Here is a 17,202-nt window from a genome sequence, read left to right as displayed (position 1 = left end):
ACGCCCACTCCGCTATGATTGGTAACACACCCAAGTGCTCCGGAGGACTTTCGGACTACTGCCGAACCCCACTTTCTAATTGATAATAAGTTTATAATAAATGAATTAACCCTAGAGAGCTACTTGAAAAATGGTTAGCTCAAGAGCTACCATTTGGAAACCCCTGACTTACAGTGTATGAACTCAAAGATAACGTAGGCACCACTGATGCCTTGGAGCTCAGGAGAACCGTGACATGAGGGTGCTGCGTCCAGCTTGTCTGTCCGAGGAGAAGCACTCATGTCAGACACTTTTTGTTCGAGGCACCACTGGTGCCGTGGAGCTCAGAAGCCGGTACTGCGGTTACTAAGCGCAGACAATCTCGCCACATCAGTCGTATAAATTTGATCATTAAACATTTTTTTTGCGAGATGACTTGAGTAGACCCAACGATTGTGGTGAAAAAGGCTATCAGCAAACTCCAGACATCGGTTAGAAGGCAGACATGATGTTAGAAAGGCATCAGGCTTCAATAACAGTTTGGTGGATAGTCCAGCCTCTCCATGTTCACAAAACAGTCCCATATTTTTATGTTGTTGGTAGGGAATTTTCAACTCCAACCACTTCTGCCTGATGTTTGCCTCTTTAGGCAAGTTAGTGTTCCTTCCAGTTATGTCCTGGAAGGCATTTCATTGTGCTAACATGGGGAAATCTTCCACAAAAGAGTGCAGCAGAGTGGGGAGGATGGCATGCGTACAGCTTGTACCTGGGCATGCCCATATAAGGAAGAAAAAAACTCTCTGAAACCAGTTTTTAGCTTTGTTATCTTTTAAAACAAAAATAATACATTTTATTGATGGAAATGAAACACACACCAAACAAAGAAACTATAACATGTGTTTATTCATACCACGCTCTGCACACAACCAACCACATAATATATTTATGCACAAAGTACATTCATTTTCAACCCGTTGACATTGACTGCGACATCAAAAGCAATATACAGTATAATACAAGACAACATAATTCACAAAATATCAAACCTTGTAAACTTTGCCCTCATTTATAGTATAAAAAAGTCAACCTCAAGTGACAAATACAGCAATTTCACTTTGCAATATAAAAAAAGCGAGATAAATATACATTATCCGATGTGTAAAAAGTACTGAAACAGCTGACAAAGCGTGTGTATGAAGACCTAAATGAGTGAAAAAGTGGAAATGTATGAAATCAAAAGCAAAATTGCCGAGTTTCTACAGTTGGTTATGCTTAATCGATGCATGCACAGCAGTTTTCAGTCAGACAAGTATTTGATGGATCACAAGTAGCATGGCTCATTCCATCACAAACTTAATATGGTACCTCTGTTAGTCCTATAGCGAACTAATCCAACAATCTATAAACACCAAGTTTACCATATCAAAAAATGATAATAATGACACAATAACTGTATTTGCTATTTATGTACAAAACTAGATGGATATTTGTCTTTGACCTGTTGTTGGCCTCTCCTGTGTCTGCTCAGTTATTTTATTTATTGGCTCAGAATGTGCTTACTCATACAATGGATACTTTCTTTCACACTAATTAAAGTCTTTGGTCAACAACATGTCTTGCCACGACGCACCTTTTCTCAAGATGAATGCACAACACTGTTTGTGTTGCAGAGAGCAGCATGTGTAAATGATATGGCCTCAGTTGAAATTGAAATTATTACCCTTATGAAACATTGAAGTACTTGTACAAAGATTATAGCAGAGTAGATGTTCTCTTCGTTTCAGAATGAAAAGCTTCTTACAGAGTTTGTGGGATTAAAAAAAAAAATTGATAATTGCAGTCTTTTAGTTGACGAATTGAGCGCCTCCGTGTGGCACCATCTCCGTCACACCCCACATCACAATGTTCCCCCTATGCTCGCAACCTTGACCGTCTTGCAAAGCCAACTGGGAAATCTTCTCCTCTGACAGCACTTTGTCCCACATATTGACCCCTGTCATTGTTCCTGTGAATGCCAGCTTGGGATCAAACCCTGCCTCGAACCCCGCCATACCATTTCCGCTGCTGCTGCTCGGGGTCAGATGGCAGCAACCGTTCCTTTCCTGTCCCAACTGTAGAGAACCTCCGTCTGGTAGGATGTGTCCTTCAGCCACTCCTGGTGTAGAAGCTACCTTTTTCCCACCTGCCCACAAAGAAGCCAGACCCTGCTCAGAGGACCAAACACCACATAGGTGGAGCCATTCTGGTGGACTGTCTGGTTTGACCACTCCACGTGCCTCCACCAGGTGAGTTTCTCCTCCTATGGTTAAAAAGGCGGACGTGTGGCTCAGCAGCAGCTGGATCTCATAGGGATTGCGGCGGTTGCCGTAGGAGAAGAGCACTGTTTTGTTGGAGACAACGACTGGTTTCACCCACAAGCAGACGGTGAAGGAGGACAGTGAAAGAGGAACATCTGGTATTACAGAAGTGTATATCCGACGGGAGCGCATGGGGTAGAGGAGCGCCATCTCACAACCTGTGGAGCAAGAAAGAAGGAATTAATACACTTGTACAAGCTGAAAGTTAGGTTAGGTACTTTTTACTTCGTTAGGGGTTACTTTTTGACTAGGTTCTGTTGATCGAACCAAATTTGCACTCTTCCAGGTCACAAATGTCTCTTAAAGAGAAACTGCGCTCACTTTTTGGGGGAATTTGCCCATCAGTCGCAATCCTTATGGGAAACATATTCACAACGATGAGCAAATTCAAGAAACAACACAAGCAGTTGATGTTTGCTAAATACAAGGATGAAGAGTCTTGAACCAGTCATGATGTGCTATATATATCACTATATTGACACTTACTATGGTACCCATTATGTCATTGTATGGTCATATCATCTCATACTTCAGTACGAGGTACATTATTAAAAAAAAAAACAAAAAAAACCTTAAACTGTGTTATGGAAAGCAGGAAGTGAACAAATGTAACAGTTACTGATTGTAAAAGTACCAGATGGAGGGGTAGGATTTAATAAGCTTTGCTTCTTCCTACTCCTTTTGGACATGTGGAACTGTGAACTGATTATGTGATGCATTCAATTGTAATCTGATGCATGTTCAAATGAAATAAAACCATTACCATTACCATATTACCAAACACAAGCATATATTTATTTCCCTTTTCTGTGCATTCTAGCGCAATAAAAACAAGTCAACAATGGACGTCATGGGAAATACGTATTTTGATGCAAAAGCCATCCTAAGCAACGAAAATCTATATCTGGCGGACTAACTCAATGCCTTGCTGGCCGCTTGTGTCAGCGTTACTCACTAATGGAAGAGCGGATATCTAGCTCTCATTTTCGCTACGAAGACGAAGCGGTTTTTACCTGAGGACTAAAGACACAGCCATCCCAGAGAGCGGACATTGTAACTGTTGTTGCTGTATTGATGCTGCTATTATTGATTATCGTAGCATAAGGCGATGTTATCATCAATGTACTGTCTATCAAATGATTTTTTAGAGGGCTTTATAGTCAAAATAGGTGTGACATGTAATGTTAGCTAGCTCATATTAACTTATTTATGGTGTTATAATGCACAGAAAAAGGAAAAAAAAATACAGTATGTGTTCATGTTTCACATCAGTATTGGGAATGATGGGCAAAATTCCCAAAAAGTGCAGTTCCCCAAGGTTTTCAGAGGCTGTACCGATGTTTATATGAATTAAAATGGGCTTTTGATTGTGAGATGCCTATGATACAAGTTGGATTTGGTTGATTGGTTTGGTTTGCGGTTGCTCTATGTCCTTTGGAATGGATTTTGCCGTAATGATGATGAGAGGTAGACTCATTTTCCAACTGAAATGACACATAATTTGGTTGAAATGGTGAGCAGTAGCTTCTAATAATCACCGCTAAGCATTGTGTCATTCAGAGAATATTGGTAAAAAGAGGGATTTTGAGCATAGTGCCCATCTGGTTCTTCTTTGTTTTTCTCTGGTGGTTGATGATCTTTTTCTTATACAGTTCCCCTTGCTGTTTTATTCTCGACTGAAATTAATAAGTGATTCCCCAGGCCTAAATTTGTCTTAGTCTAATTAGTTTGTCCAACTCATCGTTATGAGTCACTGTTTATCTGAGGGACGGGCTGTAGATGGGAGTCATAGTGGAAACACTGTGTGTTCAGTTGTCTAATTATCTGTTTATATTATAATTAATCAATTAGATGTGTTGCAAATTGTCTGTGGTGTGCTCAGTATACATGTTAGAATGCTATGTACATTTCAGGTGTAATGAGCGAGGATACGGATGAAGCATGAAAGACGGTTTGTGTAACTGTATCATCTGACATTGTTAGAAAATGGAAAAGAAGGGGGCTTAACCTGCCTAGAGACAGACAACAAAGTATTTAGGACAAACACGAGCCGTGAGATTAGTCACTGAGTGCTGAGAAGCAAGGGGGGGGGGGTCTCATTCCTGAACGTGAAGCATGACCTGAATATGTCAGCGCAGATAAAAATTAAAAGAAATAAGATGGCAGGCTAAAAAAGAAATAACAAGAGAAAACAGATTAAGCAGTAGCAAAGGGAGAAAGATGAGACAGGTGATAAGTTACCTGCAGGAAGGTGTCTTGGCTGCAGTGACTTCAGCCCCTCCAGCTCCGTTCTTGTCTGCTGCAGAAGAGCCAGCACTCCCTCTAAAGTTCTCTCTCTGTGGCCTGCTCCTCTGATATCTGGTTGTTGGGGTGCTGCTTTAACAGTTCCTGTGTTGCTGAAACAGCTGGTTTCCATCTTGGCTAGTCTGGTCGCTTGGGTTCGTGTGGCGGAGAGAAGCTGCTGTAGCATTGCCTCCAGGTTGTTTGAATTCCCAACAGAATTTCCCTCAACAGGACCAGAAGTGTGATCACCAAATTTTAGCCGCACCAGGGATTCTCTGAGTCTTGCTTCCATTTGCAAGGCCATCCTTCTTCCTGCTGTCTCTACTGCAGCGCCGCAGGAACCCCCATACTGGGCCACAAACCTAGCAAGAAGAACAAACATAAAGGATCTGAATGGAGCCACCTTGATTAATCATTGTGTAAAATACGATATCATAGCGGATAACCTACCTGAGAATCTCCCCTCGTAAAGAACCCATCTCCACTTTTACAATGTCATCGGCATACTGGAGAAGCATGTTTTCCCTCATTTGGCTATTCTCCAGCATTGAGAAGATTTTGTCCCATTTTGTGAGGTCTGGAGAATTGCAGGGAGCCGCACTCGGTGTGGCTGGAGAAAGATAGTAATAATTAACATGACACATTTCTCGGGAAGTGATTTCATTCTGGCTGACTGCTGATCTGCTTCTCTTGTGTAATCTATTGAATTGGAAGGAAGAAGAAAATAATAAAGTAATCGTTTTTCCGTTGGTTTTCTATTGCAGGAGCCTAAAAGTTGGTGAATGTTGACAGGAATTAATCAATGCAAGTGTAAATGCTTGTCTAACCTTGGTGCTTACCATACAAGCAGACTTGGGGGGGGGGGGGGGTCAAACTCAATTGTACAGGGACACAAACCCTCTTATAGTTCAAGCAGAGGAACCACAATTAAACAAACCGCTCCATATTGATATCAAACTGTTGCCTCTGTATTGATGCTAACTGTAAGATAAACATGCCCTGTGATTGGCTGGCGACCAGTCCAGGATGTACCCCGCCTCTCGCCCGAAGACAGCTGGGATAGGCTCCAGCACCCCCCCGGCGACCCTCATCCGGACGTCTCCTGGGCAGAACCCTCTTGAGAAGCAGCTCGAGTTTCTACCCTCAAATTGACCTTGAAACAATCTAGTTCCTGTAGTTACAAAACAAGGGTACGTTTCAGGGTGGTGAGTTCCTGCAGTGAAAAAAAAAGGTCTTCTGCCCTGGCTGGTAACAGTGACCTCAGAAAGTAGGTCAGGCAAACATTTTAAGATGAGTTCAACGGATCTGAGGGTGGACTACATCATTTTGATGTTGAACACTATGCATTACTTAGAATTAAGGGCCTGAAGGAGTAAACCTTGCTATGTACAGCTATTAAGACTACATAGTTCCCAGAGACATACTGTCTGGTTAGTTTAAAGGAATTGAACTTAATAAAATGTATGCACTAAGAGGCTTATTTGATATTTGTTTAAAGGATCAGCGACATGTTGGGTCTTTTTTAAAGCCTTTTTTGGTAACATAAATGGGTGTTCCAATGCTCCAAGTAATGTAATGCTAATATTATTACACTGTTCAGTCAGTGGCATGCTGACACCACTAATGTTGTGTTGTATTACTGTACACCAGAAAACCTCAGTTATTACATTGATTGCTATGAAAAGTTTGTTTCAAATATGAACAAATGTAGGTCGGCCAGTGTCACAGAGGGATTTCTGTTCCACTTTAGATGTTTCACTATGTAGCACCATCATAAAATAGTTCATGGCATGGATCTATAATGCAATATATTCATCAAATAAATAAATGCAGGCGGCACGGCAGTAGGTGTGGTTAGCGCGTAGACCTCACAGCTAGGAGACAAGGGTTAGATTCCACCCTCGACCATCATGCATGGGTTTTCTCCGGGTACTCCGGTTTCCTCCAAAAACATGCTAGTTTAATTGGCGACTCCAAATTGTCCATAGGTATGAATGTGAGTGTGAATGGTTGTTTGTCTATATGTGCCCTACAGTCCTTCTCTTGCGTAGAAGACAACTGGGATAGGCTCCTCGTGAGGAAAAGAATGAATGAGTATAAAATGAATGAATGAATAAATAAATGCAACATTTCATAACACATTATGGGCTTGAAATTAGTTCTGGTCGGATTTCGGTGCTGAGGAAAGTAGTTCCAGCTCGTTGCTGTGGACAGTTAAGTAAAGAGTTTGGCTTCTCAAAACAGTATGCGTTCAAAAGCATAACACATTTGCATCACAAAAATGCCTACTAGAAAAAATCAGACCTTACTAATCGCTCGACGTCATTTTCTCTGTCGACATATCACTTCAGGCTCCCACCTGTCCATTGTTACGTACATTTTCTTCAAGGGTTTCACTGTGTTTACTGCTTGGATAGTGAAAGTAAGTGATGACGATATTTCTTTTAGCACAAAGCCAAAGGGAATTCTTTATGAACCGTAATACACGGATGCAGAACTTCGTTAAGTTAGTTAACTCCTCAGCTTCCTGACATTCAACTACTGTCCTTAATTTAATTTTTTTTTGTCATTTGCTAGTCTCCTATGTTCAAGGCTCATTAACTGTGGCCTTCAGTCAGCTTTAAACCGGATTGAGTTTGTTTCTAGTTAACTGTTGCCGCTACAATGAGGCCTCCCTCTGGATTAAATCAGCAAATACTCAAAATGCAAACTGCGTGACGGAAATGACTACACACGCTCGTGTATTCCCACACTCAAGGACATTCCTACACACATTTGTCTGTATCATTACACACACCACACACACACAGGAGTACTTCCCAACAGCTGAGAAGAATTTATGAATGACTTGTGTCTCTATTATGTTTGTTCTGGTCCTGCTTCTGTAGAAACATAAGAAAATAGAACTTCCTTTGCTAAATTGGCCTCTTCAATTACAATAAAGGATTTTTTGTACAGGTAGAGTAATTGACAGCTACAACACTTACAATGCAATAATACTTAAATCAATAATGTCATGCACATCTACCATATAGGAATTATTCCAATATTTTGCTGTATTATACTAATAGGTAAAACATATATATAACAATCATTGCTCCAAAAGTCAATAGGGATGCATTCAAATCCATGATTCTTTGGTCACAGTGTAACACTCACGCTCTGGTGTCTCCTCCTCGGTGATTTCGTTGTAGTAGGTGTCAGCATAGTTGACCTCGATATCGTCCTCATAGGTAAGAGCCAGACACACACACATCGACCACACAGCGACTGCCAGGGGGAGCCTCCAGTGCAACATGCTGCTCTGCTTTGGAAGTGGAGAATAGATGGATGTTGATTGGCCTCCTATTGGCTTGTGTTTTTATGCACGTCAGTCAGTCAGTCAGTCAGTCAGTCAGTGAGTGTGCGTGGTTCCCTCCCGTCTGTCTGACTTTATACAGCTCTGCAGGTCACCCACTCTTTTTCACGTGCTCCCTCCCTCATACCTCTTGCAGTGTTTGTCCCTCCTCCCACTTTCCCACTCCCATTCTTTCTCATTAAATGCTGAGCAATCCTTTGGCAGGAAGCCTGCCAGTGTTGTCTACACCGGCCAGAGTGAGTGAGGGAGGAAGAAAGAAAGGGCCTCCTTGGGCTTGAGTCACGCACAAACACACTCATTTCTATCAATCATATGTATTTTATAGGATAGCTTGCGGTTGACTTTACTCTACTTTTCTATCAGTTGTTGACATGCACATAAATCGCCATCAGGGCACGTTTACAATGAAGCGTGATTACAGTTATTGCATCACTATATGGCTTGATTCATAATTAGAAATGACAATAGGAGCAATGCATGACTTTTGACTACAGATAGACAGTGTAGAGATGAAGTGCATGGTCAGCTGCATTGCTCCGAATCACTGGTGTGTGTGTGTGTGTGTGTGAGTGACAGGAAGAAAAGCTCTGACTCACTTGAGGAGACATCATTTGTCACCATGGTATAGAAGATATAGAAGACTTGACCATTTTCTTTGAAAAAAATACCATTTATATTTGTGTTTATTTTTGTCCCAGTATAGTAAATATTGGACTGCACGGCCGCCGAGTGGCCTCACAGCTAGGAGACAGCAAGGAGATCGGCCATCTCTCTGTGGAGTTTGCATGTTCTCCCCGTGCATGCGTCGGTTTTCTCTGGGTACTCCGGTTTTCCTCCCACATTCCAAAAACATGCTAGGTTAATTGGCGACTCCAAATTGTCCATAGGTATGAATGTGAGTGTGAATGGTTGTTTGTCTATATGTGCCCTGTGATTGGCTGGCCCGTCAGTGTCATTTTACTGTCTCCAACTTATGACCCCCAATGGACTAAAACTCACTAATCTATAAAGCCATTTTTCCACAATTACACAAGGCATCGAACAAAAAAAAACACTTGAACCCTCAGCTATGACAAACATATCAAGTTTAAACTGTGAACCCAAACCACTGTGACATTCTAAATCTGTGTAATTTATGAAGAAATCCGCTGTATGTGTCCACCACATGGGTTCTTCAGCGCTGTCAGACCACATCCACGTGTTTGGCATGCTTCTCTGCTTATTTTTGAAAGGTTAAAAAGAAATATTGTCTGGCCCTGCGGTGTTTCATCCTTGGCTTTTCTCCAAGTCGCTTGACATGGATCATTATGTAAGACCATAAATAAAGACTTTATGCTGCTTCTCTGTCATTGTCTTTGCAGAAATGTCCTATATGATTTATCAAACTTAAACAACACATTTGGTTTTGGTTTATCTGGTGGTGCCAGGAAGACTGACAAAGCAGTTCATGCTAAGTAAGATGTGTGTATTAAAATGTGAAACTTTGAACAAAAAGACACGACCCTGAGGTCGCACGATTTAGCATTAAACCAAAATAAACACTCACACGGTCACAAAAAAATCTGAGATCCAACATCAGCATGTCATCTTGTGTGCTTCACATTGCTCCAATCTCAAAATTGTGAAGTAACATTCAGTAACTTAATAAAATAAAATGAAACTGACTGACACAATGGAGAAGTGACTACCAAGAATAAAACAAAACACCTTCTTTAGTCCGAGTTAGTCTTAGTTATTAGGAAAATACTGGACATGCATTTGTCCCAAACATCACACATCACGGCACTTGAACACCTCAGGCGTAACGTCAAAGTGGAACAAGACACTGAGGGCTGAAAGTGTACCTAGAAAGTCTTATTTATTAGGAGTTTGTGTACTTTTGTTACATATTCCAGTCAATGTGCTATTTCAAGGAGGCTATTATTCATTCATTCGTTCATTTTCTACCGCTTTTCCTCACGAGGGTCGCGGGGGTGCTGGAGCCTATCCCAGCTGTCTTCGGGCGAGAGGCGGGGTACACCCTGGACTGGTGGCCGGCCAATCACAGGGCACATATAGACAAACAACCATTCACACTCACATTCATACCTATGGACAATTTGGAGTCGCCAATTAACCTAGCATGTTTTTGGAATGTGGGAGGAAACCGGAGTACCTGGAGAAAACCCACGCATGCACAGGGAGAACATGCAAACTCCACACAGAGATGGCGGAGGGTGGAATTGAACCCTGGTCTCGTAGCTAACCACTCGACCAGCGTGCCGCCCGAGGCTATTATTATTAGTCAATATTTTTTTACTAATAATAGTTCATAGTCAACCACAAAACAGCAGTCATTTAATAATTACTTAATTTTTGAAAAAAAAATCGTAATGCAATGCAATGAGGAAAGACCGTACCTGGATTAATTCCAGAACCGCCTGGCTGTAAGGCAGACATGCTACCCACGTGTGCCACCATCCTGCCCTAATAGTTTCCATTTGAGTCTCAATGAGCCATTCTTTCCTTTTCACCTCCATAGCAGCAGCTCTCTGCAGGGTATATCTATGAATGAAAGGTTTTTCTCTCAAGTGATGGTGACTTAATTATGATGCAGCACAATGGGACATTTGTCAGGACTCCATACTGCTGAGTCAGTGAACTTGAAAACTTGGTCATTCACGACCAAGCAACACTGTGAGTTACTTACCACTGTCGGGAAGTCAACCGCCTACACTTCAAATATGTCTCCAACACCTAATTTACACATTGTCATAGCAACTGTGACATGCTGAGACTTGACTCAATGGCCGCCGACTATGAATGCATGACTGTGGGCTGCTGGACAATAAGGTAAAACCGCAAATAGCTCAAAGGAGAACAGTTAGATATGGACGTTGTGACATAGAACAGATCTATCTAGCTCTGTTTGCATTTTAATATTATAAATATCAGCAGTTGGTGTGAAACTTATGTGTGTTACACATGACTTTTGTTTACATTGATTTCCTTTTTCCTTATTAACGCTGGCTGAGCAGTTTGCGTCCTACTGGTACTACAACATTGGTTCTGTTGTTGCTGTGTTGTGCACTTGTTAATGACAATGTGGTGGAAGAAAAATACATTTTCTTTTCTACTTTCTCAGGTGCTCCAAATCACAATTACAGTTAAAACTAGATAAGTTAAGTACTAAGCAGAACAAATTGTGATTCACATCAAAATAATTTTTGGAGTAGTCTTTGATATTTTGTAGGACCTGTTGGAAACTTTTTATTCCAGGTGTTCTGATCATTTTTTGTCGATTCATATGCACAAATGCTGACAATGGTCTAATTGCGCAATGTTAAAGAATTCTGTAAAAATATTCCTGGAGCCAGACGGTGATCTGGATAACCCCCAGAATTGAATCCGTTCTTCCATATCCCATTTCTGAAAATCACATAAAATTTCACCCAAATCCATGCGGGACTTTTGAAGTCATTTTGAACAAAAAGATGGCCTTCACGCTGTGCTTAGCGGATGTTGTCATGCATGTATGTTGTCAGCCTCTTTCATAAATACAATAAACATCCCGGCTTTATGTTTAAAAGTTTATGATCAAACAAGGCTTTCTGACAAAAAAATGGGTCCATCCTGTCCCCCCCACCAGATAACAGGCATTTATACACGAAGAAAAAGACACAGGCAGGCAGTTCAGAGCAGCCAAATCCTAAAATCCCAGGAGGAAGTCATTAGTTCCATCCGCTGGAACAAACACACAAAAAGCACACACATTCACACACAAGTTAACATGCAGATCCTACACATGTGATGCACCTAAATATACAACAAAATAAACACACTTGTAGAGGTCTGCAAATAAAGACAAAGAAACAAGAGTGCAGGAAAACAATGAAGTCATTGAGAAACCGCAAAATATTCACACACACACACACAAACTCTGCAAGGGGCAAAAATCAATCCCTCCCTCGTCTTCCATTACCTGTCCCCCCCCCACCCCCCTCCCTGTGTGTGTGTGTGTCGGAGCAGCAGCAGTAATATCTGATTACGACATTCAGGCTGCCACCAACGACGCATTACTCACCCCTCACCCCGCATTACTCAGTCTCCCCTCTCTCACAGGTTGGGGCACTGCTCACCTTGCTTTACTTAGTCTTTCTTAGTCTTGAACACAAAGGTAGAATTAGATTCAGGTTCATATGTTATTAATTGGTAGGCTCTGGGACAGAAGTGTCAAGGTTTGAATCCAGTTGCGAATAAAATAAACTGCCGCAGGAAAGCAAATGACTGCTGTCAACTACTTCTAGTATACCTAATTGTAATAGAATAATTTAATACTGGATCATAATAAAAAGATACCATAAGTTCCTGACTGTAAACTATAACTATTTTCACACGCTTTGAACTCTGTGGCTTAAACAATGATTTAGCTCATTTAGCTTAGCTTATTTATGATTTAGCTAGCTTAAAACACAAACGCAATACACAAAAAACTATTTTCACACGCTTTGAACCCTGTGGCTTAAACAATGATTTAGCTCCTTTAGCTTAGCTTATTTATGATTTAGCCAGCTTAAAACACAAACGCAATACACAAAAAACTATTTTCACACGCTTTGAACCCTGTGGCTTAAACAATGATTTAGCTAATTTTGGCTTAGCTTATTTATGATTTAGCTAGCTTAAAACACAAACGCAATACACAAAAAAATATTTTCACACGCTTTGAACCCTGTGGCTTAAAAAATGTTTTAGCTAATTTAGCTTAGCTTATTTATGATTTAGCTAGCTTAAAACACAAACACAATACACAAAAATAACTGACAGTGAGATTTGAGTTGGCTTTGACTCCCAGTTATTCATGCCGGATTACCATTCATTACCACTGAGGGTGGAATTGAACTCGGATCTCCTAGCTGTGAGGCCTGCGCGCTAACCACTCGCTGACCATACAGCCGTTAATGCATACAATATACAATTATTTCAAAATTGATGTACACATACAGTACATATACATTAATTCTAGCATTTCTTGTATAAATTGTATACATTTATCCCCAAAAGTCTATTATCGTCATTTTGTAACATGTCACCTTGCTGCAATGCTTCATACATAGAACATGAACACATAGAACTGGAAATAAAAACAAATCAAACAACTATTTCATTGTATGTTCAGTTTAAAATCTGTATATTCTAAAATATTGCTCAGTATATATTACAGAGTCATGTATGCTTATTTTCCCATATGCTTTCCATGCGTTTACATGTGTGCAGGCCTGAGGGTACAGTAGTATAACTCTTTAAATCCCCCACAGTGTGTTCTTCTGCGAACCTTTAAAATTCCTTAGAAGAATCCTGTAAATGCTTCAACTTAAGCTTTGGGGTCATAAAAACTTTCTCTCTGTATGTGCTGCAAATGTCTGGAGCTGTCATAAGTTTACTGGAGGAGGAAGTGGGCATCAGGATTACTACTGATGCATCCTCTCAATATTTATGGGGAACTTGTTTATGCACGTCTACAAGCGCGTGATATATAGTAAACTCTGGTTAAGATGACTCATAACTTCCGTATGCGTCATCGTCATCATCATTGTGGTCCTCCTTATCCTGTCTATGTAACATCTAACAAAAATGTATATTCTTTTCAGTATTTACAGTTCATCAACTTCTCAGGGGTGTTTATTTTGTCTCAATCTCAATTTTCCAACAAGAAAATATACTACAAAATATATATACAATAAATATATATACATATTACATATAAATGGGATGTAACATCTAACAAAAATGTATATTCTTTTCAGTATTTACAGTTCATCAATTTCTCATGGTTGTTTATTTTGTCTCAATCTCAATTGTCCAACAAGAAAATATACAAAAAAATATATATAGTAAGTATATATACATATTACTTATAAATGGGATGTAACATCTAACAAAAATGTATATTCTTTTCAGTATTTACAGTTCATCAACTTCTCAGGGGTGTTTATTTTGTCTCAATCTCAATTTTCCAACAAGAAAATATACTACAAAATATATATACAATAAAAATATATACATATTACATATAAATGGGATGTAACATCTAACAAAAATGTATATTCTTTTCAGTATTTACAGTTCATCAATTTCTCATGGTTGTTTATTTTGTCTCAATCTCAATTTTCCAACAAGAAAATATACAAAAAAAAATATATAGTAAGTATATATACATATTACTTATAAATGGGATGTAACATCTAACAAAAATGTATATTATTTTCAGTATTTACAGTTCATCAACTTCTCAGGGATGTTTATTTTGTCTCAATCTCAATTTTCCAACAAGAAAATATATAAAAAATATATATACAGTAAATATATATACATATTACATATAAATGGGATGTAACATCTAACAAAAATGTATATTCTTTTCAGTATTTACAGTTTATCGACTTCTCAGGGGTGTTTATTTTGTCTCAATCTCAATTTTCCAACAAGAAAATATACTAAATATATATATATACAGTACATATATATACATATTACATATAAATGGGATAGCAAATGCCAAATTGCAAAATCATAAAAAGTCTTATTGTCGTCTTGGAACTTGAACTGAGTATAGTCTCACAAAAATCACTTCCCTACATTTCTTTTTGTTCATCTTTGAAGGTCGCATCTGTAAAGCAGATTGAGGAAAAATGGCCATGACAATAAATCCTCAAACATCTGCACTGTAATCTGTCACAGACCCCATAACATCTGTGATATATTCTGTCAAACCCCAATATTCATTTCATGTTCAATATTCCCTGCCTTTTCAACTGTCACAACAACTGTTTGTTCAGATATGATATACTGTATGCAGTATATGATGTTTTAATATTAATGTGAGAAATCTATCATTTTTCTCACTTGTTTGCTACAATTTGCAAGAAATTTTCCGAGCTTTGTAAAAAAAATAAAAGGCATGCTTCATTGCACATCTTAACATGATGTTCTGGAGCTGCTTGGCTGCATCCGGCACAGGGTGTCTTGAATCTGTGCAGGGTACCATGAAATATTGAATCTATCATACCTGAAACAGCTGCAGCAGTTTGCTAACAAGGGGTGGGCCTAAATACCTTTGCACAGGTGCAGAATTATCATCAAGCGCCGCAGAAATGGCTTAATTGCAGTGACTCAGAATGTACCATTATTTTTGTACTGGCTAGTTCCATTAGTTTGTTGTGCAGTAGCTGGTTTGCATTCGTTACGTTTTCTGTAAGTTAGTCTTATTACAGCGCAGCTGCAAAAAAAGCACCCTTCCTTTCCCTGTCCCGTCTTTTATACACTCTAGGCTGGAGTCCTGAGGCTGGAGTCTTGGACCAATCAGCTTTCGCCACTGCCCTTGCTTAAAACCGCTTTCATGGTGTTTCTCCTTTTGTTTCGATCCTGTATGCCTACAAGTAAGCGGGTCTTATTACAGCGCAGCTGCAAAAAAAGCACCCTTCCTTTCCCTGTCCGGTCTTTTATACACTCTAGGCTGGAGTCCTGAGGCTGGAGTCTTGGACCAATCAGCTTTCGCCACTGCCCTTGTTTGGACCGCTTTCATGGTGTTTCTCCTTTCGTTTCTTTCCTTTGCAGGGGCATCAGGACATCTGGAACATTCTGCTTTTCCTTTGTTGCAAAGCAAGCTGTCATATGCGTACTCGATGTTTCCACCTTAACTGTCAGATGCCATGTTAGTCCTCTTTTTTTGTGGGTGTGTGTGTCCTTTATATCCAAAGTATCCTTTGCTTTTATCTTTAGCTAGCAAAATTGAGTAAATGCCTTCATTACACAGTAGGGATGCCCATTCCACGTATACATGTCCCTTACAAATGGGGAATCATCAATTGCTTTTCCAAACAGGTGTAACTAATACTTAATGTCGCTTTTAAAACCCAAATCTACTGTACTTCTGTCTGTCAACAGGGAACGCCATGCTGCTCCGTGTGCTTCCGTCAGTCTATCCCAGACAACCTGATGTCATCCACTGTCACCTTGGTAAACTCACCGCTATGATGTCACAGTTGGATTCTGCGGAACAACAACACCTGATGAGATTGCTTCAAATGGTGGCAGAGCAGCATCCATTGGTGAGGTTTATTTATATGACGACTTTCCTTAATTTGCCATATTATGACGAAGATGGCGGCAGAAGGAAGTAAATGTATTGTCTCATTTACACGTTCCCTCTTAAAGAAACAGTATAATTCCGACACTGCGTATATGAAAATATTCAAAATCCCAGAGGATTTGGTGATTATTCAGATGAAGTGACTTCAATAGCATGGGGCGGGGGGGGGGGGGGGGGGGGGGTTCTGCAATGGTCAAATCCAGTCCAGTCTAGCTGCGGATAATGAGGACGAACTGTTTCCAGACGGTCCTACAGTCATGTCTTTGTTTATCATCAGTCAGCGCACAGTTCATCTCGCTTCACTTTTCACTTCTTAAAGAGACAACCACCTAATTCTTGCTGCTGTCATGACAAAAAAAGTTTGACCCGCAACTCTGTTTTCAGATGTTGAGCCCCCAGGTACCTGTCCTGGTCGGTTACATCGGCAACAAGTCTCTGATTGAGGCCATATTAAGCACTTTGGTGGACGTGTCTCAAGCCAGCCCCTCCTCGCTGGTCAGCTCTCTGCCAAAGCTCAGGACTGTGGGACAACAATGGCCTGCTCTCTTGGGTCACGTGGCCAAAATCCATGGTGCTGTGGGCATCATCAGTGAGGTACAAACAACACAGTAGGTGGCTCATTCACAAGGAAGGTTTAGAAGCAAATTAATTCAATTGATAGCATGGTTGCATCCTTGCATACTGATGTGTCACAATTTGTATGATTTAAATGAAATATGGTGTGTAGTACAACTTAAGCTTCTGTTGTGCAGACCTCATGTTGTGCATGAGTCAGTCCATGATTATTGTGTGTGTGTACGTGAGAAATGATGGGGGTGTTACCATTTCCTCCACTCTCTTTTTCCCTTCGGGGCCCATTTAAAGCAGTTAACTGACAATTTGTGAAAATGAGCACAAAGGGAAAATAAAGCATGACTATGATGAACGCACGCGTGCGATCACACACACACAAGTTTTGAAACATCCGCTGAAGGCGTCAATTCCAGCACACACACACATAGTTACGTAGTTAGTTGGACCTTTGTGTACTGTGTTTCTTCACATTGGATCCATTTGGCAAAAAAGGCCTGTTTTTTTCTGGGAAATTACTCTGC

General features: G+C 40.2%; 2 protein-coding genes across 2 annotated transcripts in view; one reads left to right on the top strand and one right to left on the bottom strand.

Moving 5' to 3' along the window:
- veph1 (ventricular zone expressed PH domain-containing 1) overlaps positions 1-17,202 on the top strand; it is a 58,296-nt gene that overhangs the window by 16,393 nt on the left and 24,701 nt on the right. Inside the window, exons 5-6 of the mRNA XM_058080026.1 lie at positions 15,904-16,067; positions 16,493-16,702. Of these exons, the coding sequence (XP_057936009.1) occupies positions 15,904-16,067; positions 16,493-16,702 (374 nt within the window). The remainder of the gene's footprint in view (positions 1-15,903; positions 16,068-16,492; positions 16,703-17,202) is intronic.
- On the bottom strand, positions 857-8,100 carry ptx3a (pentraxin 3, long a). The gene is made up of 4 exons (XM_058080027.1): positions 7,779-8,100; positions 5,070-5,229; positions 4,578-4,981; positions 857-2,494 (listed from the first exon to the last, which is right to left on the bottom strand). The coding sequence occupies exons 1-4, from the start codon at positions 7,915-7,917 to the stop codon at positions 1,824-1,826; spliced, it is 1,374 nt and encodes a 457-aa protein (XP_057936010.1). The 5' UTR covers positions 7,918-8,100; the 3' UTR covers positions 857-1,823.

The sequence above is a fragment of the Doryrhamphus excisus genome, chromosome 8 (assembly GCF_030265055.1).
Source record: "Doryrhamphus excisus isolate RoL2022-K1 chromosome 8, RoL_Dexc_1.0, whole genome shotgun sequence".
NCBI lineage: Eukaryota > Metazoa > Chordata > Actinopteri > Syngnathiformes > Syngnathidae > Doryrhamphus > Doryrhamphus excisus.
The sequence above is the reverse complement of the archived record's forward strand: the minus strand, read 5'-3'. Positions and strand labels throughout refer to the sequence as shown.